Source organism: Electrona antarctica (assembly GCF_951216825.1).
Source record: "Electrona antarctica genome assembly, chromosome: 6".
NCBI classification, from domain to species: Eukaryota; Metazoa; Chordata; class Actinopteri; order Myctophiformes; family Myctophidae; genus Electrona; species Electrona antarctica.
The window spans coordinates 32921470-32946440 of record NC_136811.1 but is presented as its reverse complement, the minus strand read 5'-3'; the positions used below and the strand labels follow the sequence as shown (position 1 = coordinate 32946440).

The 24971-nt window shown below is 42.4% G+C and overlaps 2 protein-coding genes across 2 annotated transcripts; one reads left to right on the top strand and one right to left on the bottom strand.

The window, feature by feature from the left end:
• The first annotated feature begins 1029 nt into the window (after positions 1-1029).
• On the top strand, positions 1030-8783 carry LOC306925439 (cathepsin S-like). Its single transcript, XM_079504252.1, has 8 exons — positions 1030-1117; positions 4145-4269; positions 4619-4741; positions 5423-5572; positions 6695-6919; positions 7306-7471; positions 8062-8164; positions 8543-8783. The coding sequence occupies exons 2-8, from the start codon at positions 4150-4152 to the stop codon at positions 8640-8642; spliced, it is 987 nt and encodes a 328-aa protein (XP_079360378.1). The 5' UTR covers positions 1030-1117; positions 4145-4149; the 3' UTR covers positions 8643-8783.
• A 4759-nt stretch (positions 8784-13542) lies between these two features.
• onecutl (one cut domain, family member, like) lies at positions 13543-22939 on the bottom strand (the record flags this gene model as incomplete). The annotated part of the gene is made up of 2 exons (XM_079503569.1): positions 13543-13853; positions 21889-22939. The coding sequence occupies 2 exons, from the start codon at positions 22937-22939 to the stop codon at positions 13543-13545; spliced, it is 1362 nt and encodes a 453-aa protein (XP_079359695.1).
• Between the last annotated feature and the right edge of the window lie 2032 nt (positions 22940-24971).

Genomic DNA, 24971 nt, shown 5'->3' with positions numbered 1-24971 from the left:
GCAGCACGTTCATGTGTTTGGGCCCAATCCATCCCAGAATGCACTCTGTTCCTACCCGGAAGGAGGAGTGAAATCGCCTCATGCGCTTTTGAGCAACTTAATGCAAGTGGAAGTGGATGGGAGGAGAAACCCGGTGCCGTCTATATACTCTAGGCCCTGATGTCATGGACACTGGGCTCACTTCCTTCCTGGACTACAATTCCCATAATGGTTTGGTGCACTGCTCCTCCTTGTGGATGGGGGAGGGTTGTCTTACTGAGACTATGGGTGCGTTCGGAAATGCGCCCTGAACGCACTGGTGTGCTCTCTTGTCGTTCGTTTATTCAGTGCACTTGGTGCGTTGTCGTTCGAAAATCCAGTGCGCTGCGCACCTGGTGTGCCGAGTGCCCGCACTGAGCGACCCTACCCTGAAGCCGGTGTGAATGCGTCACAGCTGTGGTTGTTCGTAAATAAAACACACTGAACGCACTCTGTGACGTCACCGCCCACCACACTCAACAAACTGACCACATGTGCGCATTTCCGAAAGCACCCAACATGTAGTCCAGGAAGGAAGTGAGACCGGTGTCCATGGCATCAGAGACACTGGGCTAGCACTGCTAAAATCTAAAACCACATATGTTTTTGCAAAAAGGGAGAAGTTTCCCTTTAACCTAATACCTTGATGGGTTCCAGTGGGTCCTAGCCTACTACTTTAACCCTGATAGGCCTGATAGGCTGATCTACAAGCTCACAACACATCATGATGTGATGCTTGTGAACTTGTAGATCTGCTGTTTTCAAAAATGTGTGTGGGTTCTTGGCACAAACATTTTCTGATAAATAATCAGGGGTCCTGGACCATGACATAAAAAAGTTTGAGAACTACACTTACATTTAGCTTGCTCGACCGCCTGACAGCAGGTCTCAAAAGTAGCATAATTGCTTCAGATCGTGACAAGAATGCTGTCTAACAAAAAGAGGAAGAGTGAAAACAAAAAAACAAACTAAGAGGAACAGTTCAGAGTGGTGTGGTGGACGGTTGTGTTCCCCAACGTGACAACCGGAAACATGTTGTAATCTGGGTGTACTCAAATAGACCCACTCACACTATAGGCCTACAGTCCGACAGATTAAGGTAAGTAGGCTATGCCTATATTGGTTTTTTTAATGACAATTATGACTACGCAAAATATAATGTTAGACCTTCTGTTTTTACTTGAACCTCTATTGAATGTCAATTAAGTAGCCTATTTGCATGCATGTTTTGCTTTTACTTTCGTTTTAGTTTGTTTAGGGTTCAGTAGGCTATTCTATTTCATTTAAATTGAGCGAAACTAAGAAATGATAAGGCTTGATTGCTCCCAGTGAAACATATAACTGTCATATGTGATCATATAGCCTATGGCTACATTAATTCAATATTTTAGCTGGATAGTGGGTTTTTCATGTTATAAATCACAGTTTACAATGTTGAGAGTGACAATTAGGCTATAGGCCTACTAAACTTATTATCAGTCCTACATGTGAATAGGCCTATATATCCTTGCTCCCGTAACCGTTTCTCATGGTAGTTTTAGTGCCGGTCTCATGCTGCGTTCACACGGGTAGATGCAAAGGCAAAGCTACAGTTCACCAGTTATTGTCAATGGAAGCCAGGCAGCTGTCTTCATGTCGCTTTGTCTTCATGCTTTTGGTTAGACAGCATTGGTCCGATATCTCAAACCCTAACCCTAACTAGCCTCGCGTTGCGATACTAATATACCAACCATCCCACGGGGCAGCACACCTAAACCTAACCTTAACCCTCTCCCAACCCTTAACGCACGGGTCCTCACCAACCTTAATTAATCCGGTCGTTTTAACGCACCCCTCACCAACCTTAATCCAGTCGGACCAATGCTATGTCTAACCAAAGGATGCCTCCCGACACGAAGCATCCGACGTTGTAGCCCAAGATTTAGACTCTCATAGAGGTTTTTTTCGATTCTGACGAAGAAAAAAACCTCTACGAGAGTCTAAACCTTGGGCTACCGACGTTGTAGCTGCTGCAAAAGCTACAGCTACAAATACACTGTAGCTTTGCATCTTTGTATCTTTTGCATCTGCCCGCATTATGATCATGACGAAATGAGAGAAATTAAACTACAATGCAAAAGCTCTCTCTCTCTCTCTCTCTCTCTCCAGACAGTCACCAACTCACTGTGGCAAACTAAACTAGTTTGATGTTCGTGACCCATGTCTCTACCCTTTTCTAATATAGATCATTAAACACATTCAAATATAGGCTACTGTTCTAAAATAATTCACAGGAACTAGAGCTGGCACAGAGCTCAAAACATTGCTGCTGCCTGTGATCTTTTCCCCCATATATGCCATAGAACATGATAGGATTTGAATTGCTAAATTGTGTCTGCCTGTGTGGAAGGCACTGGAAGCAGATTTAATGATTATTAATTCAATAATAATTAATTGCTATTAATTTAATAGCATTTATTATGTTTCTCCACTCAAACAGATCTTTCCTTTAATTTGTCACCCATCTGTCGGCTATGTCATTATAATAATATAATATATATAAATATATAATAATGTATAATATAAGATCAATCGCCAAAGAATGTCATTTATACAGTATGTAAAGACTTATCTTATCATACAATTTGCGTATTTGACTATACCTTCATCCCTTAGTGACCAGTCACTAAGGGTGTCCAGTCAGCACTTCAAACTGAGGAATGAGTAAATCTTCATGCTTTATTCTTGTATGCACTATGAATACCAAAATAACGGTCTGTGAATATCGAGTTAAAACTAGGGCCTTTACTGTTCCTAATCTATGTAAATGACATGACATCAGCTTGCGACTGCAACTTCCTGTTTGCGGATGACTTGGCACTGCTGGTCTCAGACAGGAACAAGCTGTCTGCAGGTTGAAAAGGCCCTCAGCTCTGAATCTGCACCTGGCTTGCTGATAACAAATTATCATTACATCTAAAAAACTGAATCCATTTCAAATAGTCAAATAATAATCAGCAAGGCTGACGGCTTCTCAGTGGGTGACAATATTTAACACGTAAATTACCTACCATTTTTTTTTAATGTTTTTTTGTGGCTTTTGCCTGTATTTTATATTTTATATAGGGACAGAGTAGACAGTAGGCTGACAGGAAATGGGGAGAGAGATGGGGGGGTGACATGCAGTAAAGGCCGCCGGGAGTCGAACCCGCGGCACACTGCCAGACTGGATTACCAGCCAAGGTGCCTGGACCGCTGAGTCATGGCCCAGGCCACCCCTGCCCATTTTGATAGGCTGGAATGGCTTAGGGTTGAGTACAGCATCTTGCAATGAGCCTGGTGAAATAAAACTTTCAATCAATCAATCAATTTACAGAGTATGTGATATATGTGATACGGCAGTTCCTTTCGAAACGATAATGTTTTAGCATCGAAATATTTTTCTTTAAAACAAAGTGGTGCTTTGTGCTACCTCAGTTAATAGGGGTATATCAACTCACCATGAGGAAAATTCCAGTTCAGTCTACTACAAACAGTGAAGTCTTATGACAATGGCTCCGGTCTATCTGTCACTCTCCACTGACTGGCTGAGGTGGGGCATTCCGATTGACAGATATTGGGATGCCAATAGTTGTGCGCGCATAGTGATGGGCTTGGTCTCGACCTAGCTGTTCGTGACTTGGGTCAATGGCTCCTGTCTGTCTGTGGGACTCTGTGTGAAGGTCCCACTGACAGGCCGAGGTGAGGCATTCTGATCGACACATATTGTTGATCAATTGTGTGCACTTTTCGGCTTGGTCCACTGGTCCAGCCATGTTGTTCATGTCAGGACAGCTGAGCTGGGTGTGACCTCTCTGGGTATATGTTTATCTGAACATGTGATATTGGGTAGGACTGAGGGAAACTTTGATGGGAGGCTGCTTGTTTTTCTCCTGAAATATTTGAAGAAGAAAAACGCTTTTGGTCTCAACTACTTTTTTCATCCTTCATGGAATTCTTTGCTTACATAAGCAAGTCGAAATTTTCCACGACATTCCTCTACTATACATTATCCTACACACTTTTATTCATGATAGCACAGTCTTGACAGACAATATTTTGATGCATGTGTGGATGTTCATCAGGTCTAAATTGTTTGTCTTCACAGAGACAATGTTGGGGAGTGTGCTGCTTGTTTCTCTGTGCGGATTGACTGTGGCCACATTTAACAGCAAGCTGGACCTGCACTGGCAGATGTGGAAGAAAACACATGGCAAGAACTACCAGTCACAGGTAATACATTATGCACATTCTGTATACTAAATATGTTATTATGTATAAATTACTGTATTTTAAAGAGATTATATATAACCCTAATATATATATTTATTTTTCTCAGTCTCGCATTATATTTTTAAACTGAATATAAGGAGGAAGAATTGACTTTGCATGTGTGTTCATGCACTTGTGTGTGTTGTGTTGTGTGTGTGTGTGTGTGTGTGTGTGTGTGTGTGTGTGTGTGTGCGTGCGTGCGTGCGTGCGTGCGTGCGTGCGTGCGTGCGTGCGTGCGTGCGTGCGGGCGTGCGTGCGTGCGGGCGTGCGTGCGGGCGGGCGCATGTGTGTGCGCGGTCTATTTGTTCAGGTGGAGGAGCTGGGCCGCCGGGAATTGTGGGAGGAGAACTTGGAGCTGATCACCCTCCATAACCTGGAGGCCTCCATGGACCTACACACCTACGACCTCAGCATGAACCACCTGGGAGACATGGTAAGAGTTTATCAGCTCATAGATTAATGTTGGAAGAAGTACTCAGATGTTTTACTTCAAAAGTACCAATACCACACAATATCAAAATACTGTTAACACACATAAAAGCCTTGTATTGGCATCAAATACAGTACCAAAGCAAAAGTACACCCATAGCTAACCTATTGTTTTCTTTTAACTGTCTAAGAATTAGCATCTTGGTAGTTTGACAGCTAAAGTGTGTGTGAGTACCATGGTTGAATATTTCAAACTCAGGGTGTGATAGAGCACATTTTATCGTTCAGATGTGTAGGATTTTAAGTCAAAGAAGGAAGCAGTCCTAGCTGTTTGTACTCTTTGTATTGGCATTACTGTATGTGTGTAATGATGAAAAGACCAACTGTCTGTTCATATACATTTATGGGATTCATTGATACTGTGAGCTACAAGCAACTCCAAAAAAATAATTTCCAAAACCGAAATAGGTTTATTGAAACTATATATAAAACATTTTACATGAACATGCTCACTCTTTTCAATTTCTTGGTTCAGTCTAACTAACATACATAAAAATATGTTTTTTTGCCTGAAATACCAATTCACAAAATGATAATGATTTCCATAGCCCTCTTATATATTGACTAACATTGTAATATCACTACAGTAAATGCTACATTTGATTGTTGCTAACCTTTCCTATAGTCAGCGCCTGAGATGCAGTCTCTTGCTACATTCCGTGTTCCCTCCGACCTCAAGAGGGAGCCCTCTGCTTTTGTGAGCACTGCTGGTGCCCCTTTACCAGACACTATGGACTGGAGAGAGAGGAACTGTGTCACCCGTGTCAAACAGCAGGTAAGAAAGTATCTTTGTCTCAACAAAGCTCTGTCTGAGCTTAGTCTGCTGGGTTGACCAGCATGGTTGGTCAAAGAACAGACAAGGAAACAATGATGGAAACTGATGTGACATTTTGCACCAGTGGTTCTCAAACAAGACAAACATTCTCAATCAAAGTCCCCCAAAATGATATGTGTGTGTGAAAGCGGACCCCCATATGACAAGATGTTGTGAATGGGGCATAAGAGAAGATTTGAATTGTTAAATGTCTTCAAAATGATTCCAAATGTTGGACAATTTGTCAACTTTTAAAACATTTTTTAATATAGCCGACCTACAAGCTGGAACCGCCTCAAGGATCCCTAGGTTGCCCCGGACCCCATTTTGAGAATCAATGTTCCACACTGTCCAGTGAATTAAACATTGAACTTTGAAAAGGTGTCTATCCCTCCACAGACACATTCTGGCCTACCTGCTCAATGAGTGTAAACAACTTCCACAAAATGTCACCAAAGAATTGCTTATTTCCAATATATATATTTTTTTAATGTAATAATATTTGGACTGCTGGACAGCTGATAGTAGGCTCTCTTCACTCTTAATTGTTTTTAATTCAATTAAATTTCTTTGATGCTGAATTTGCTTAATTTCAAAGTTTTTATATTGAAATGAGATGAAGAAAGTTACCACTCGCACCACACATTTCTCTGCGAATGGTTTTAATACTGCCACATGTCGACAGGTGTGTGTAGGCTAAAGAGGCTTTAGGGAAACAGGTTTGTGTATTCATGCAGGAGGCCTTACGTGCGCAATGAGGACAGGTATGGCTGTGCTCTAGTCTAGGTTGTGTATTTCTATGTTGTTGTGTTTGACAGTGTTTCCCAAAAAAGGACATAGTGTTTGATTGGCTGCCATGCAGCCAATTAGGCCGCACACAGGCTTCATGTGCGGCCTAGAGGGCAACTGAGCATGTGCAACACCATACCTCTTACACCATGTGTCCTTTGGGAAACCGGGCCAATTGTCTATTTACGCTATGTTTGTACATTTTGTCGTTTGAAGATTAGAATGAATTACATTATGCCAATAATTGATGAATATTATAGTAATACTAAAGCCATTGTATTTGTTTGACTCCAGGGCTCTTGTGGCTCTTGCTGGGCGTTCAGTGCTGCAGGGGCTCTGGAGGGCCAGCTGGCCAAGAGAACTGGGAGACTTGTAGATCTCAGCCCTCAGAACCTGGTGGACTGCTCGTCCAAATACGGCAACAGTGGCTGCAATGGAGGATGGATGCACCAAGCCTTTCAGTATGTCATTGACAATAATGGTGTTGACAGTGATGCATCTTATCCCTACATAGGAGAGGTGAGTTCTTATTAATAATAAAATTGTGACGATAACAACAATAATAACAACCTTTTTTTTCTCTCTTATTTTTGCATGTTGTAAACTTACATTAGTCAAAATACTTGTTTTCTTCTGTAGGTGCAACCATCTGAATTTTTTTGTAAACTCAGGTTGGACTTTCACACATTTCTTCATATGTCAGTGTTTGGGATCTGGGACCACCGATAATAATAAGTTAGATTTAGTTTTTAGGATTCCATAGCTTGTGGATGCCCTCTGTATGTAGTAGTATTATTCTCAGTGTGCGACATCAGTGTGGAACACTGTAGTGCAACAAAGTATAAATCAGTTTGCTTCTTGGTTCACTTGCACAAGATTGACCCTGTTGTCTTGTCTCACTTCAGCAACAACAGTGCCACTATGATCCCACATACCGTGCAGCCAACTGCTCCCACTACGGATTCATCTCTCAGGGGAATGAAGAGGAGCTGAAGCAGAAGCTAGCCACCATCGGACCCGTGTCTGTGGCAATCGATGCCATGCGACCCAAGTTCACCTTTTACCGCAGCGGTAGGGAACACATTGTCAGCCGGCCCCATGGGTTGCAAAATGGCCTTAAGACTTTGCACTGGACTAGAGAGTGTGGTTCATTGGCTTCATAGATCTTAATACAAAACTTTTAATAACATTTAATGTGTGATAATAAATGAGCAATAAATAATAATAACAATAACTTCATAGCACTATTCAGATTCAAGTTTCTTTCTTTCTTACATACACAAGTACCTGCATTTTATTTAATGTGTCCATATTATTATTATTATGAATAATAATAATAATAATAATAATAATAATAATAATAATAATAATAATAATAATCCTTACAGAGGAGAGGGGAGTTCTTTCTTATAATAAAATTGTGACGATAATAACAATAATAACCTTTTTATTTGTAATGTTGTAATAATTAAAGAATGTGCTTTTAAGATTAATTTAAATCAAATTTATGATTTAAGTCAATTTGCCTAACAAAAATGACTCATAGAATGATAATTCTTGTAATTGAAGACAATGCATTTCACCCTGCTTAATTTATCATGAAAGCATAGATTTGAAACGGAATGCATTTCACCACAATACCCTGTCTTGCATCATTTCAGGAGTCTACAATGACCCAAGCTGCTCACAGAAGGTCAACCATGCGGTCCTGGCTGTGGGTTATGGTACATTGAATGGACAGGACTACTGGTTGGTTAAAAACAGGTAAAGGGATTTCACACACTTAATTCGTCTTCCAGTGCCCATCTGCTTTATGTATACTAAGTGGATGTAGAGTCCATAAGACTGCTCCATCTGTCTTTCTTTCTGTTCATTTTAAATGATATAATTAGTGATATGGTACTATAAGGCCTCATTCGGAGAATCCACTGTGCCATCAATTTTACATATTGCATAGAATCTACGGTGAGTCTAATTATGAGTGCAAGAGTCAAATCACATCAACAAGAGAATATAGGCCTACATACTGTATATCCATGTATGAAGATAATTTTCAGGCAATAACTATTTAATATTTTATATGGATGTAATAAGCATCACCATTAGCTTCCTGGAAGAATGACGCACTCATTGTTTTTCTAGCTGGGGAGAGAAGTTTGGAGACCAGGGTTACATCCGCATGTCACGCAACAACAGGGACCAGTGTGGCATTGCTGATTATGCTTGCTATCCAGTCATGTAGTTCCTGACCAAGAAAACTACTGTATCTAAGCAATACTAGACATAATAGATCCCTTTTCTTTTATGATTCATTTTAATGTTATTTTATTTTCCTGTTTGTACTTTTTTAAGATATTTGACCAATTTGGTCAACAATAAACTATTTTATACTGTTGCATAGATGTACAATTTGTTGATTTGATTCTGATTAATTAACACAAATGAACAATGAGGTGTGGGTTTACTGAGTTGAAACACTGTGTATGTGGTGTTTCTCTGTAGGAGGAAAGAGGCCATAGATATGAGATAGGCTGTATTCACCCGATGACGCTTATTGGTATGGATTCATTGATTCGTAGCTTGCGGAGTGATTCCATGTCGAACAAACATGTCACAGAGTCCCCAGCGGACTGATTACTTCCTCTTCCATGTTTGACATGGTCTGTTCTATACTTTCCTATGGGCTCCCCATCTATGGCTCCATTTCCTCAAGGCTGATCTACAAGCTCGCGATGCAAAACAGTCAGTGATTCTGACATAATTTCCAGTGCTCCATAAAATAACAGAATAACACCACCAAGCCAAAATACACTTTTGGGTTACAAATGAGTCATTTTTATTTTTTAGTGCAACATCACAACAAACAATTTTCACATGAGGTATTCAAAGGGATTTTCTTTAGTTGTTGATACAAAATGTCCCACCATGATTGAAGTTTAAAGTGTTGTGTATCTTTTTTCAAAGCCTTTGGTTGGTTAGCCACATTCAATAGTAAGTCTAACACATGGACAAGAATGGCACGATAAAGCATGGTGGGTTGGTTCCAAGCCAAGGAAACGCAGACTTAGTCAAATATAATATTTCCCTCAGCTCTTCCCCGTTTAAAGCTTTTTGTATGGATTTCATTAATTCCTACTTACAACAGTGGGATCAAACAGGATTTCAACTACACTAAACATCTTGGAAAAAAGAGAGGGTGGGGTGAGGTGGTTTACAAATGTGGAAAAATAGCTTTTGTCTCCTCTGACCTTTGTTTGGGTGAGCGCTTGATTCTTGGGCTTTTTCTGTTACAGTAAGTCACATGATTCGAGTTTTCGGAAAAACAAGGAATAGGCAACGTTGATTACAGCAAGATCCTCCTTGCTTGGATTGTCACCTCCTTCTTTTTGGTCTTGAAAATGATTATATACAGAATATGTACTAAATATGACACTCTAACATACTGGACATAAGCTTTGGCTGGGCTTGGTTGGCTCCTGTAACAGATTGATTCCAGCACATTTTGGTTTTGAATAAAAGGCATGAAGAGACAGATGGACAGACAGATAGATAGGTAACTAGATAGACAGACACCCTGACAGGATGGAATCTTTGGTTAAGGAACATCGTTGCCACACAACATCGCACACAGTTGAGGTAGATGGGTAAAGTCTTCATGTACACACAGGTGGAAGGGAGCAGGGACAAATGGGGAACAATTATGCTTAATTTATACTGTCGCGCGCTGAAAATGGCAGATCTACAAGCTCAGCTTGCTATTTTCGGCGCGTGATACCGTCATACGACAAAGTATAAATCAGGCTTTACAGTCATAAGACTTCCATCCACAGACACCGCCTCATGTCAGTTTCTCAGTTCCAGTTTAAGATAATACTGTTTATGCAACATAAAATATTTAGCACACAGAACCTAACCACACGGGTGCTTTTTAGATCCTCTGAGTTCTGCAGTACTTCAGATAGGGATCTGCTAAACCTACCCATAATACACAATGATTCAGCAGATGCCCAACAATCTTTGGTTGTTTTACTCTAAACCTCACTCAACACACTATTTTAACCATATGCTTTGCCCTCAGTTTTGCTGTTTTATTATTTATGCTCCCAGCAGACTGCCTTCACCCTGACTGCAGCCCTCAGTTCAGGGTCAAGTTTATACAAAATCCACTAGGGGGTGCCGCAGGCTACATTGGCAGCATAGATGACCTGCATTGGCCTACTACAGAATTCATGCTGACCTGGAAAGGCAGAGGACTCCCCTCAGTTGACGCAGAGCAGAAGGTGACTGGTTAAATACAAATAGCTTGGTCTCCACTTTGGATCGGACTTGGACTCGGCCAAGTATGACAAAATAGGACCCTACTATATGTCACCTTGTCTCAGGTTAGGTACCATGATGAGTGACAAGGAAAGTGTCAGGAAAGGAAAGTTGTTTTCCATCTATGGACCAGATCCAACCTCATGCCGCCACCTCCAACCCCCTTCATTCTCAGCATGCTTACAATTGTTGCTCATTAAAGTTTAATTCACTGCCATGCCCCCCACCCCCTTCAACTGCCCCTTACCCCCGCCCTCCCATTCTAGATGATTCAGCCACCTCTCTGATCTCCCTCCCGCCCCCTGTGAATGCGCCCTAAAGCCCACAGGTCTGGCCGAGAGCGGACCCCAGACCATGTATCCAGAGAGGAGACCAGGGATGAAAAAAAACCTCTTTGAAGTCAGCAAAAAAGTCGATGGCCTCTTTCATGACCACCCGTCTTTCAAGTGCACGCTGTGAAAGGGGGCCCAGCAGCACACGCCCCTTCGAATGTTAAAGACAGACAGAGGGTGGAGACTGGTCAAACTCAGCCTCGGTTCAGACACACTCTTTTGCCACATTTTACAAATGGTCAGATGAGTCACAGGCTGTGTGGTAACTGCGTTAATCCAAACTTAACAGGGCCAACGTGCAGGGAATCACACAGCACTAAGCACCACAGAAGATCGGGACACAGCCCTAAGAACCTATTGGAACTGAGATAACTGGGAGAAGGGTTTGGTGCATGGAAGACGGATATTACACAGACATAGTGACTAGAAAGTCTGTGCTGCATCAGTGAGGGGAGTCACAGCCATGCAGTCCCCAGGCAGATGCACAATACACGTTTGCATGTGGTCCTGAAGGACTCGCACTCAAAGGCCTCCGTACACCGCTTTAAGTGGGTCCCCCTGGACACAGTGCACACTGCTGAATGGCATTGGTTTGAACACAACTTTACAAGAAACCTGTGAACCTATGGGATGTCACATCATTATTATTATTATCATCGTTATTATTATCATTATTATTTTTACCACAACATTCAAACAAGCTTTGGCCTTGGCATAACAGCTGACCATAGAGACATTTGCAAGAGTAAAGAAATCCCCATTATTCTACATTAAAAACAAAAACAAAGGCCAGGCCTTAAAGATAGAGATACATACTGTAACATCACTGGGTGAGGGTTTGGGTGGATACAGGAACTGGTAAGGGTTCAGGAACAAGGGGAATACGGGAACGGGGTTCAGGTCGTACATTCAGGGAGGATAATCTTAATCTTTGGTATTACGATGGGATCCTACAGCTAAAAGTGCCCATCAGGAAAAAGTCTTCAGTTTCACACAGACATACAAAGCATTGTTAAATAAATACTTACAGTATATAGATAGCATAAATAAACCAATAAATAACCAAATAAATAGAGAGAAAAGGGGGAAAAAGGGAAAAAACAATAAATACACAAAAGCAGTCATAAATATGTTGATCGGATCGGCAAATTGCATTTTAAACCTTCTTGCTCCAATTCAACTGGCTATAAGGAGGCATGTTAAAAACCATTCCTTTGTGGACCAAAAATGACCTTGCACGCCAAGCAGGGCCTGAACAACTGCCCCACACTTCCAACGTGTTTCTATAAATAGAGTGATGTGCTTGATATCTGTACAAAAGGGCTGAAAGAATCACATTCCTCCATTTTCTAGACATCTGTAAAAAAAGATTTTGCAATGGAGCAGAGGTGTGTTCAGCTGAGTTGTTTGGAAATATGCAAGTGGAAAAAAGAAATACTACAACATCACTATACATTGTGTCGGCTGTACGTCTTTCCTCCAGAGCCTTTGTGTTCAAAGGGTGTTTCTTCTTTTTCAGTCAAAAATGGCTATGGAGCTTTTGACTGGAAGCTCAGTCAGTGTCTTAAAGCTAGAAGGTTGCACCGATGAGGCTCGGCTTCCCACATCCCTCGGAATCCTTTGCCTCTTTTTATTGATCCTGTCCCAGTGTACGGTGAGATACACGAACAGTTCCCTCCTTGAAAACTCTGATTCATTCAAGTCGGGACCGTCTTCACAGAAAATTGGGAAGGACAGCCAAGGTTTCCGGTTGACAGTAATGATTGACAGCTGGGAAAGTCATGGACACAGTGGAAACCTCCTGATAATTCCAGATTTGGAACTTGGAACACCTCTGTAGTCCTGTGAACCATAACCATGGCAACATATGCTAAGAAAAGGGGTAGTAGGTTCTTCAGAAAAAAGCTTGTATGTGATGTTTAAAAAAATTGCCTATTTTTCTCTTTTCACCATGATTCTTGAGAAAAAATAGGGCTTAAGGACATGGGGAATTAAATTATTCTAACAGATGGTGAACATTTTGATTAGGAAGTTACACAATGGAGCTCTCCAGCTGTGAGTGAGCAACACCTCTTGATTCTTCACATCGGAGAGATGACTTTAGATTTGAAGGTACATCAAAATATTCTTCCTCCTGATTTGCAATACCCTCATGATCTCTAATCTACATAATCAAAATAATGAGATGGTGTCTGTGTAAGGGTGTGACTCTTCAAGTCAAATCAACTATGCACCCTTGACTATACAATGTAGGACCTCATATCCTACAATTATATCATTCTGGGTATCGCCCCCTTCCATTTCAAGGGGGCGATCAACTTTGGTTTGAAAAAATGCTTCAAGATACTTCATAAAAACTTCAATATTAGCCGCCTCGGTCGCTCCCTGATAACGAGGAGGACATTATTTCGGCTGATCTCTGCCCAGACCAGTCTATGTGCCTCCTTGCTCCCTCAGCACCTTCCCGTGTTGCATCTCCAGCGTGTTCTTCCATCAGGCCGTGCTGCAGGACACAGCGGAGGATGAGACGCTGGAGCCCGAGGAGCCAGTGGAAGAGGGACGGCCCTCTTCTGCCCACTTGTTGATGTTGCGGCGGCGGGCATTCATGAAGAAATTGCTAACGGTGGAGAGCTCCAAGCCCAGCTGCTGGGAGATGGTGATCTGCAGGTCTTTGGCTGGTCGGTGGTTCTCCCTGAAGATGGCCAAGAGGGTACGTCGCTGCAGGTCAGTGAACACCAGCCTGGTGCGCTTGGGGCCCTGGTTGCGCTCTAGCTTGCTCTGCTCCTGCTCCTTCCGCTTGCAGGCTGAGGGCAGATGGGGAAATAAAATAGAATCAAATAAATAAATACAATTCAGGGGGGTGGATTGGTTAGCTAACAGACTGGCTGCATAACTAGGACAAATGGATTAGCTGGGAGAAAGGGGATTTGTTGAAAGAAAACAGATTAGCTAAGCAACTTTGATTAGTTAAAAGAGATGAATCAGCGACTTGTTTCATTGCACAGTAAAGGAATTAAGATGTTCACGCGATCACATCTTATTGCCAGTGAGCTGCTGTAGCCTACTTGGATAAAGTAGATAACTAGGCCCAGCTAAATCTCCAATGTTATCACCAGGGTCTTTATACACAATGGTTGTGTATAGACAATATAAAACCTTATACTCACACAATTAAGAATTAATATATCTTAGAAGAGCTAATTATAGATGATAAATGGCCCCTTTCTCCTTTGAATAAGTGCACGAAACTAATGCAATAAGTATTCATATTTTCTTACAATATTTTTTGACAGTTATGTCATATAAATTAAATCTATGAAATAAGGTGGCATTTACTAAATTATCCACTCTTTATCCTTTTATTATTTTGCATTTCCCACTGAAAGAAATAAGAAAGTGCAACAACTAGTATACAAATTAGAAAATCAAATAACAATTGTATTTATAATGTACTTTTTATAAATTGTCCCTCAGCCAATTTCAGTGAATACCAGCAATTGTGAAAAATACTTTCACGGTATTCATGTAGCCAAGACTGATCATGTTCAGAATTCAAGAATCAGTTCCTTGAGGAAAATCTACAAGATCAATTTAGTCCAGTAAAGGAGTTTGAGGATACGGCATTGTGTATGGGTTGGGCTTTAATCTCTTTTGGGAATGAGATGTTTTGAAATCAGACTATGTTCATTGTTAACCTTCCACCCCTCCTGTTGTGGTCATTGCTCCTCACTACATACACGCTCAGGGGTTCTCAAACACTTTCATGCTAGGGCTATAATAAATAAATTACACTGTAGGAGCATCTAAAATGGTGAGATAATCCTTTCTTTTCAAGAACCACCAAATTGTCATAGACTCTGGCTGCAGGCCAACTAACGAGAAATTGCTTTAAAAAAAGCTACAACCTCTACAGAGCTTTGTGGTGTGTTGTAAACTTGTAGATCTACTATTTCTTTTAAAAATTGAAAAATTAACAAATATTTAGAAAAGCATTCCTAATCAAACTCACGTGTCGCAATGCGATGCATTGGGAGATTCTAGACAGGCTATTGTTGAAAATGTTCGAACTATAAAATAGGGCTTAAGTGAGTAAAACCAGGAAAAGACAACACATATCATGAAATTAAGAAATCCCAAATCACAGACGATATCTAGTCTAATAATAAGACGACATATCAATATAATATTGATATATTGCCCAGATTTAATTGAGAGTGACAAACTGTGGAAAGTGGATTTTATTACTATAGGTCATTGACTCATTAATAGTGTGTGTGTGTGTGTGTGTGTGTGTGTGTGTGTGTGTGTGTGTGTGTGTGTGTGTGTGTGTGTGTGTGTGTGTGTGTGTGTGTGTGTGTGTGTGTGTGTGCGTGCGCGCGTGCGTGTGTGCGTGCGTGCGTGCGTGCGTGCGTGCGTGCGTGCGTGCGTGCGTGCGTGCGTGTGATATGTACACTTGCGTGCACTTGTGAGTGTTTGGTCAGTAATCCTCTCCTTGTCTTTCTTGCAGAATTGAAGGCTAATTTTGTGACACTGCCGCATAAATGTGTGAAGTGTATTTCCTGTCCTGTTATGAGTATTGTAAGAAAATGAAACTTACTGGGTCATAACAAGGGAATATATTGGTTAAAATATGGTTGAATATTTAACCCCGAAATGTAGTGCATGGAAAATATGTTTTGTTTTGTTTTGTGTAGTTTAACCATGGTAATTCATTTTCTGTTCACATGGTTTGATCATAGAGGGAGCTGTGGTGAAAAGGTGTTATAGCAATAGTTCCAGGAAGTGATGTACCGTACCAGGAACATCTATAAAAGTACAGGAAGTGAGGCGGTCAGGGGTTCTATTATAGGTATCAAAAAGAGTATAGCGGTGGTTTGTGAAAGAGACTATTTTAAGGCCAAAAACCTGAATCAGAACTTGTTAAACCACTGAGTAGTTTGACCGAAGAACTTTGTGAAAGGGAAGAAAGGACGTTTGGTCGAACATTTCTGACGGTTTAAGCTCTGAACCAATGCAGAGCTTTTGGACAAAGGAGCCTGCTGTGGCCTCCAGCAGCCCTCAATACTGGACAGATAGCAGGTCTTGAAGGATGAGGAATATTTTTCTTCCCGTTTTGAGCAATGCAATTTTTGATTACTTGATTATTGGAAAATAGAAGATCTACAATTTTTTGGTTCGACTACTTTTAGATTACTTTTACTTTTTTGATACTTGACTCATTGGAGTCATTTAAAATTACTTTGCGTCACGGGACTTTAAAAATCTGAATTTGAACATTATCATTTGTTTTTTGAAATCTTGATTGTTCATTTGAATTGATTTTTGTTTGATCCAGTCAGATAACATTTTTATGGTTCTGATTGTTATAATTTCAGTCTGATGTGAGCTAATATGCAGTGTTCTGGACTTCTATGGTTCTCTTTATATATATCTGAGACTGTATTTAGTATTTCTGCAGTGAACACGGCCCCAGCCTTCCGAAATGCAACCCTGGCCATTTACTGGCCATGGTACCCTTAAGAACAAGAGTATAGGCAAGAGTATGTGATGCCTAAATGCACCATGAATCATGAATACATGTTGGAATAAGGAAAAAAATTTTGGGGGGGATTTTCGTACTTTATTGGATAGTACAGTGAAGAGTGACAGGAAAAGAGAGACACACAGCAAAGGCCATCCGGCTAGGGAATCGAACCCACAACTTGCATTAGAGCCTATTTGGTCTAATAAGCCTAACCACTACGCCACCAGTGCCATCAGTGCTCCTGTAAATGAGGAATTCATAACAGCTAGTAGCTCAATGTCTGCAATGCCTTTGCTGCACTCTTTTTTACTAATTTTGTAATAATGACTAGCAATTACGATTGATTCAGTTCGATTCAGTTTTACTGAAAAAACAAAAATGGCAGACTGGTTCAGTAGGTTTTAGCTGCAGACAGTCATTCACAGTGGTTTTCAGTATTGTTTAGGGGTCAATAGGGGTCAATAATATAACTGTTTTACATGATGCTGCCTGTTGCCTAGGTTACCAAAATATCCACTTTGTCAGGACCACCACACCACCTCTAAAGTTACAGAAAACACAACACCAAATCTCTGTCTCTTTGTGTACAAACGCATCCTCTTCTGTGTCTCTCTCTCTCTCTCTCTCTCTCTCTCTCTCTCTCTCTCTCTCTCTCTCTCTCTCTCTCTCTCTCTCTCTCTAGCTCTCTCTGTCTCCTCCACTTCCCCTCTGCCTAGCCTTAGTAGACACTTCAACATCATTAGTTTCTCATAAAAGTCATTTACATGTGGCGGCAAGAGTGAGTGATAATCACTTTAGGGAGAACTAATTTATTTTCTATTAAAGGGGGTTACGTCAGAGGTGAGTGAAATGAGCAGAGTCGGCAGAGTGTTTAGAAACCCTAAGTGGACTAAAACATATTTGGGCGACTCGTGTAATTACCCAAATGCACACTTTTAGAGGTTTCAATCAGCAATGTGTGGTGGAGTTTTTCTTTTCTTTTTTGTGTATTTTTTTGCTGATAGTACAAAATGGGCTTTTAAATGTAAGCATTGGTGTACATGCACACACACTTAAATACTTTCTCTATCTCTCTCTCTCTCTCTCTCGCTCGCACGCGCACACACACACACACGCACGCAGGCACATACGCACGCACGCATGCACGCACGCACGCACGCACGCACGCACGCACACGCACACACACACACACACACGCGCACAACAAGGCTATATACCTTTGGTCCCAAAGCAGCACTGAGACGTTCAATTGATTGGCTTATATCTCCCCATTGAGAAACATCTCACACACTGCTGTGCACTGATACTGATGTTTACTGTATGACAGGCACCTCAGTAGCTAGCAACCACATAGTGGCAAATATCTCTCATCAGTAGAGCACTTGAGAAATAAGTGTGACCTTAATGCCGTCCTTTCCACACCAGTGCCATCATCATCACAAAGAGCATCACGTATGAAACTGCTACAGAGCACCATATAGCATTGATTGATTTGACAACCACCTGCATTTCTGACTGAAACTCATACATTGAATTACACATAAATAAATCTCATGTTAATTCCCGGTGTATATTCACTTCCAATCACCATCTGAAGGAAGCAGTTGACTAGAGGATGCACTCTTGTCAACTTGAGAGTGCAGAGGAGACGTTCGCTTTAATAGACATCTAGGCCTACAGCTCGTTTGCATTTCTGAGAGGTATCGAACCATGTCTCATTAAATCCAAACAGTCCAAGATGTCAGAAATATGTCAATATTTTAATATTATATAGATTATAATAATATAATTTCTTATATTCCAAGTGTTGCATTTTTCACAGTGAATACATGCACCTTCCTGGCTGCACCTGTATTGGAGAAGTGTGCAGAAGGCATTCTATGGTGCACTCACTGCTACAGTACATGTAGTAATGAAAGGAGTGACATGATAGCGGTGGTTAGCTTGCTTGTACCATGGATTTATGGGCTGATGGAGGAGTCAGGATGCCCGACCACTCTTTTTCCTCCGCCCCTCCGTCCCTCCTGTGCCTCCCAATCCTTACCGACGATCATAACGCCGACCATTAAGTAAATGCTTCCTTATGCTGTAATCATGTGTAAAAGGCTCACAATTACCATGCTATAAATCCCTGGCACTCGGGCTACTCCTGGAGACATAAATATTCCCCTATAGGGTTCTTATGATCGTGGGAACAGCCCCTAATCATGATGTATGCCCCTGTCTCGTGTTGCTGAAACGTGATCGAAAGCCCTTTCCCTACCCCCCGGCGTCTGAACCTACATCCCCCTCACCCCCCCCCCTCACAGCCTTCCCCCCTCCTTTCCCCCCCAAACATCCCCACCACCCCTCCAGCCCCAGCCCACCCCCTGCTGATTTCTTGGGCCAGGGGCTGATAGAAATTATTGATTAAATCTGTGCAGCTCAGACTCCTCGACCCACAGAGGCTGGTTAACCCTTTCAGCACCAGAGTGGGGGAGCTGCTAGAACCAGATAAAGAATAAATAAATAAATAAATCAACTGTGTTTGTTTGGGGAGGACCAAGCTGTTAAGGCCATATTTGGTTGTTTACGATTCCTGATATGCATATGCCGTCCTCTGTGACCTTTGAGCTTTGTTAAGCGAATGTGAACTGTATGCAGCAATGGATGGGTCTTTGTGGCTTTCATTACTATGGGGGATGGGGGGTGCAGGCAGTGCAGCCGACACATAAACCACATTGACCTTTCTTATTCATTTAGACCTTTAGTCAAGGGCTTCAGCCATCATCTTTAAAGTTATAGTCCCTGATCCCCCTCCTCTCGACTTAAAGTGTTGGAGCACGGCTGTGTGGTCTTTATCCCGCTTCGCCTGCCTCCTTCTTGGGCTAAATCCTGATTGCCTACTCCACACAGCCTAAGGTCGGGCTGAAGATGCATCTCATATACAGTGCAGTAATCCAATAGAGAGCATAACCATCACAAACCACCGGGGGAAAAACACATACTGCAGATAAATCCAAGGGATCACCTCCTGCTCTGTGTAACTACTGTACAGTGTCTTCGCATAGAGACATGTAGGCTATGAAAAGAAAATGACGTCTATAATTATGTTGACTGCATTTGCCTCAGATGCTCTGCACAGCAGCCCTCAATACTGGACAGATAGCAGGGAATTATCATAACAACAGATTATTGCTGGCTGACACTGTCATGTTGAAGGGTATGGTATGTATTTAAGCGAGTGGTGCATTAGGGAGGATCATCTTAAAACTTGAGGCGTAAAGCAGAGAGTGCTTGAGTTATCTTCAGACTAGGGAGCACAGGGCACTCTGCATTCTAATTCCAGTCTCGATTTGCCGATGCGGCCGAGGTGTGTGTGGGCAAGGCGTGCTGCTCTTTCCCATGGAAATCAATAGAGACTTGTAATTAAACAAAAGGGGGTTGGCCAGGGGAAGGAAAAAAAACCCTCTTGGAAAGTAGGTTATGTAGAAAAGTGCCGAGCTGTCCAAATTGTGGCTTTGCCAAGAACTAAAATATGCAAGTTTAGGCCATATGGGAGTGAGAGAAAAGCATTGTCAAATGTTAGTATAGTATGCTGGTAATACATTCTCTGCGTAGGGCTCTTAATGTTTTATGAGCATGATTGATCTGTTGCTTAGATTTTTAGTGGTTGGTTGTTAAAAAATGTCTGTCACGACAAATAAGCTAAAATGATATTTTAAAAAGCATTCCAGTCAAGATAAAGAAAAAAAAGGTAACATTCACTTCTATTCTGCAAAATGGAAACGGGTATGCACCTTGAATACACTGCATAAAGACTGCAGCTGCCCAACAGTGCCCATAAACCAGCTGTCTTTAAAGAAACATTTCTACACAATTACAGTATCTCCAAGCTTAATTTGTCACTTCGTAACTGGTTTGGGTGTGATTGGTGTAACACTTTGTTGAACGGAGGTTGTACACATGTGCTCTGAGAGCCGAACAATCAAAGATCAATAATTGTGAGGGGATTGCAAGAGTGCACAATCATTACCTATGAACCCTATTGTGCTGTTGGGCTTAATCAGTTGAGCTGCTGACAGAGAGCGAAAAGCAGTGATCAACTGGGCTGGCTTATACACACGTACTGCTCACAGACCCCCACAGTGAGCAGCCCACTTGCAGAAACACACAGACACACTCCCCTCTGCTCATCTCATATTACTGTGTTCACTTGGATCTCTTTCTGTGCCTCGTGTATCAGATGGGTTCTTGGTCCCAATGGAGGCACAACACTGTAACATTGCACTGTACACCGTGCTGTCTTGTCTTCAATCCATATCCCCCAAGAATATCAAATGTCAAGCAGCAGATTACATTCTGCCTTTAAAAAAAAGAAATCTTCTTCCTAGAAGTCAGTATGAATACTGCATGCTCTTCCACTTAACCAATCATTTACTCTATGTTTTCCAATATTACAGAATATTGTAGAGAATGACTAAAAAACAAAGTGTATAGTACCTTTGTGTAAAACATAATAAACAGAAACAAACAGAAACTAATTTATTTTTAGCCTATCATTAATTGCTTCTGTGACGATGTTGATAAGAAATGTCTGCCGAATGCTCAATCTCAATTTACATCAACTGCCGTGCCAAGTCAACTTCAGCCAAGCACAGAGAAGATATAAATCACTGTTAGAATCAATCAGTGGCTCCAGAATGGCACATCTGCACAAATTATTTTGTGGACTGGAAAGCGATTAAATTTCCAACTGCTGCCCATGCTGATCTTCATGGTTCATTTAAGAAGAGGGCAAATGTCTGTGGCTCTTTTGATTAGAGCTACTGTACAGATCAATAGGGGCAGTGTGTGAGCAAAGTAAACAAAGGGACTGGACATATGGCCTGTTCTGTCTGGACTGTCCTCAATGTATGCCTGAGTTCCTTCTAGTGTTTAAGATTATGCCAGATAGTGGCATGAACTGGGGAAATATCAATAGGATTGTTTAGCTTTTCCTCAAATCCTTACCTGAGCAGCATACTGAACTCAGAGAAGAGAATTTTGTGGTGCTTGGGGAAAACAAGGTGTGTGTGGGTTTGTGTGTTTTTTTTTTGGATCATATTTTAGTGTCTGTGCACGCACACACAGTCACATACGTGTGTGTGTGTGTGTGTGTGTGTGTGTGTGTGTGTGTGTGTGTGTGTGTGTGTGTGTGTGTGTGTGTGTGTGTGCGCGTGCATGTGTGCATGTGTGCATGTGTGTACGTGCGCGCGTGCATGTGCATGTGCATGTGTGTGTAGTAGTTGTGCATGGGTGTACGTGAGTAGACAGAGAGCAAAAGCAGATCTTACCCTCCAGCCGGAGTGAGGCCATCCTTTGAAACTCGGGCTCCTGGAGCCAGCGGGACATCCTCTTGAAGGTCTCACGGCCGGACTTGAGCTTGCCCCAGGGCTTGGGGTTCCTCAGGAGGTCAGACAGTGTGCCCTGTGACCTACACAGGACCCTCTCTGCAAAGATGGCCTGAGGGATGCTGTACCTCTTCAGCTCAGTGATGATCCTCTGGGCCACGTCTCTGGTGTTGATCTCCTCTCCTCCTCCAACGCCACTGGCACTGCCAGGTTGCACGCTGGGCAACATGCCCTCGCTCATGGGCGAAGACGAGGCTGAGGAGGATGAGTGTAGATGCTCCCCCATCTTGGAGGCCTGCTGGCCAGGGTGGTGGTGAGGCTGGTAGTGCTGGCTGTATAGGTGAGGATGGTGGCCCGGTACGTGTTGGTGGGCGTCCATTTTGTTCAGCTGATGGCCCACCGAAACATCACCTCCTCCAAGACCGGGCGGGGACATCTCCCGGGCAAAATCTGATGTCCGACAGAAGATGTTCCCTCCGTGCACTTCGTACCCACCAGGAAGCATCTGGCCCCCGCTGCCATTGGGGCTGTTTCCCAGGCTCCCATAACCATGCATGGATGAGCCCAAGCCTGAGCCGGTGGAGGGTGGGGATAGACTCTGGGACATAGCCAGATCCTTGCCATATGGGTTATAGAAGTTGCCACTGAGGCCTCGGTCCTCACGCATCAGGGTGAAGCTCCCAATGACGTTACTGACCGGCAGGCAGGGATGGTGGTGATGGTGGTGGAATTTGTCATCAAAGGGCTGAAGAGGGGTGAGGGTGGTGTAGGTGCTACCACAGCTGGATGGAGCATCCCCGCCATAGCCCAGCGCTGACATGGAGTGGTCAAAGCCTGGTGGACGATGTTCTGGCTCTAGGGACATGGTGGGCCCTCCTAGGGAGGACCTGGGGAAAGCAGCTGAAATATCCCGATGTAGCATGGGCCTGCCATCCTGGCCATGGGCCAGCTCCGAGTGGCTGTGGAGGGACATCTCCCCTAGACCCCCATCCATTTTTTCAAAAAGAAAATCCCCAAAAAATATTTTGTTTCTTGGCTGAAAATGTCCTTTTATTATTATTGTTGTTGTTATTTAAAGCTTTCTTGTTATTGTTGCTCAACAGCCAGGCTAACCGTCTGGAAGGTCTCTTGTTACACGGGAGTATGGATTTATTGATCAGTGAATTAATTGATTTCCTGGCTTATGGGGTGTCTAATTAATTATCTGATAAAGTTAAGTAGTGTCTTCAAACTCCCTCGAAGTCCAGTAAAATGAGTGTGCAACAGTAGAAACGAGTGGGAACCTCTCAACTATCACATTATTTTCATTTGTGCAACAACACTCCTTGCCTCTCTCTCTGGTGCTGAACGGTGTTCTTCGGCAGATGCCTTGCTTTTGTGCCTGCATGAGACAAGATACGCGGAATTACCCTGGTGCTCTTAAAGTATCGTTATAGACAAAGAAAGCAGTTCAATAACCTTGGCTGTGGGCTAAACCATTAATTGCAGGCATAACTCACAAACAATGGGAATTGCAATATCTAGACATATCAGGCGGATTCCGCTGAACGCACGAGAGAAAAAAGCAAACGCCGGTGTTTTCAAACACGCAAATAAAAGCACACACTTGGTCACAGACTGTTTTCTCGTTTCATGCAAAGTTGTGAATACTGAATTAGCCAAGCTCTGCACGTTAACGAAGAGGCTCAACACACATACGCTACTCGACACATCATGCAACGAGCGTTGACGGCGCTTTAACGAAAAAACCAAAGCATGCATGGAATTATAGGGACATATAATACAGACAGAAAACACTAACGTATATTGGTGTGTTTATAGCAAGACGCCTACCTTTATAATCCACTTATTTGAGCGCATCCGCGGTTGTTGTCCGTCCTGAGCATCGCTTGTCTCCGGCCAGCAGCCTTTATGTCTGTCTGTGACTGTGTCCGTCCGTCTGTCCGCCCGTCCGCGCAGAATCACACAATGTGTCCGGTGCACTGAGGGATGATGCTACATTCAACAAAAGCACACGGTTACCCACACAACGTCCTCCCTGCGTCCTCTGCTCCCTTATTTTGTGATAATAGGCCTACTGTGTTAAAATGTCCAGCTCTAGACTCGCTTTCTTCACCTAGTAGCTCTGCTCTTTTTCTTTCATTATCTCGTGAGATTTTCCTCCTCCTCCTCTTCTCTCTCTGCCTGCCACTTCATCGATTTCGCCAGCAACTCTTTTCTCCTCTCCTCCTCCCCCCTCTCACACTCGCTGCCTTCGGTACGTCACGGGCTTAAAAATCTGACAGATGTGCAATGAAATTCCAACTCCCAATTAACCCTTTCGCTTCGGCCAGCGTCTCCTGGGAGGGGGCAGGGTTTGACCACAGAGGTGAAGATGCACCCTTTCTCACAGCCCCAAAACTTATAGGCTTGTCTTTAGTTCATCTGACTGTACTATAGCTGATAACAGTATTTATGCATTCTGTGTAGCCTGCTACATCCTGGTCATTTTGATCTGTGCTTGGCTGTTGATTTGATCAATGGCATGCGCCATCACCCACACTGCAGATAGCCTACAGATTTAGTAGATGGTGTGTTATAAATATTTTGATTGCTCTTGTAGGCCTACTTTGTGTAGGCCATTCTATTCTTAAAATTAGTTCACATCATGGGCTATTTGCTTTATTATTACTGTTGGTGTCCACCTTACGGTGCTATATAGCCTATATCATTTGGGGAGGTTCATTTAAATTGGACATGGTGAGATAATAAAAACTATTAAGTATTAATGGTGAATATGTAATTATGAGAATCGCTTCACTGGCTTATTGACTACGGTAAAAAAATATTTACATATTGGTATAGGCATGCATATAGGTGTCCTCTGTAGAATATATGAATTCCTACATTTTTCCCGCTAGAGAGCGATTTTTATTCTAGTCTATCATTTTTATGTATTTTCATGTTGTTGTTTTTTCCCATTGTATTTTGGTGATTTAGTACAATTGTTAATCCAACCTTTTAGACATGCTGTCAAGTGACACGCT

Bases quoted from the DNA above. Each gene is read 5' to 3' on its own strand.
- LOC306925439 (XM_079504252.1), top strand. From the start codon at position 4,150: ATGTTGGGGAGTGTGCTGCTTGTTTCTCTGTGCGGATTGACTGTGGCC. The intron at 7,472-8,061 runs GTAGGGAACACA...GCATCATTTCAG, and splicing joins GTTCACCTTTTACCGCAGCG to GAGTCTACAATGACCCAAGC. The intron at 8,165-8,542 runs GTAAAGGGATTT...TTGTTTTTCTAG, and splicing joins TACTGGTTGGTTAAAAACAG to CTGGGGAGAGAAGTTTGGAG.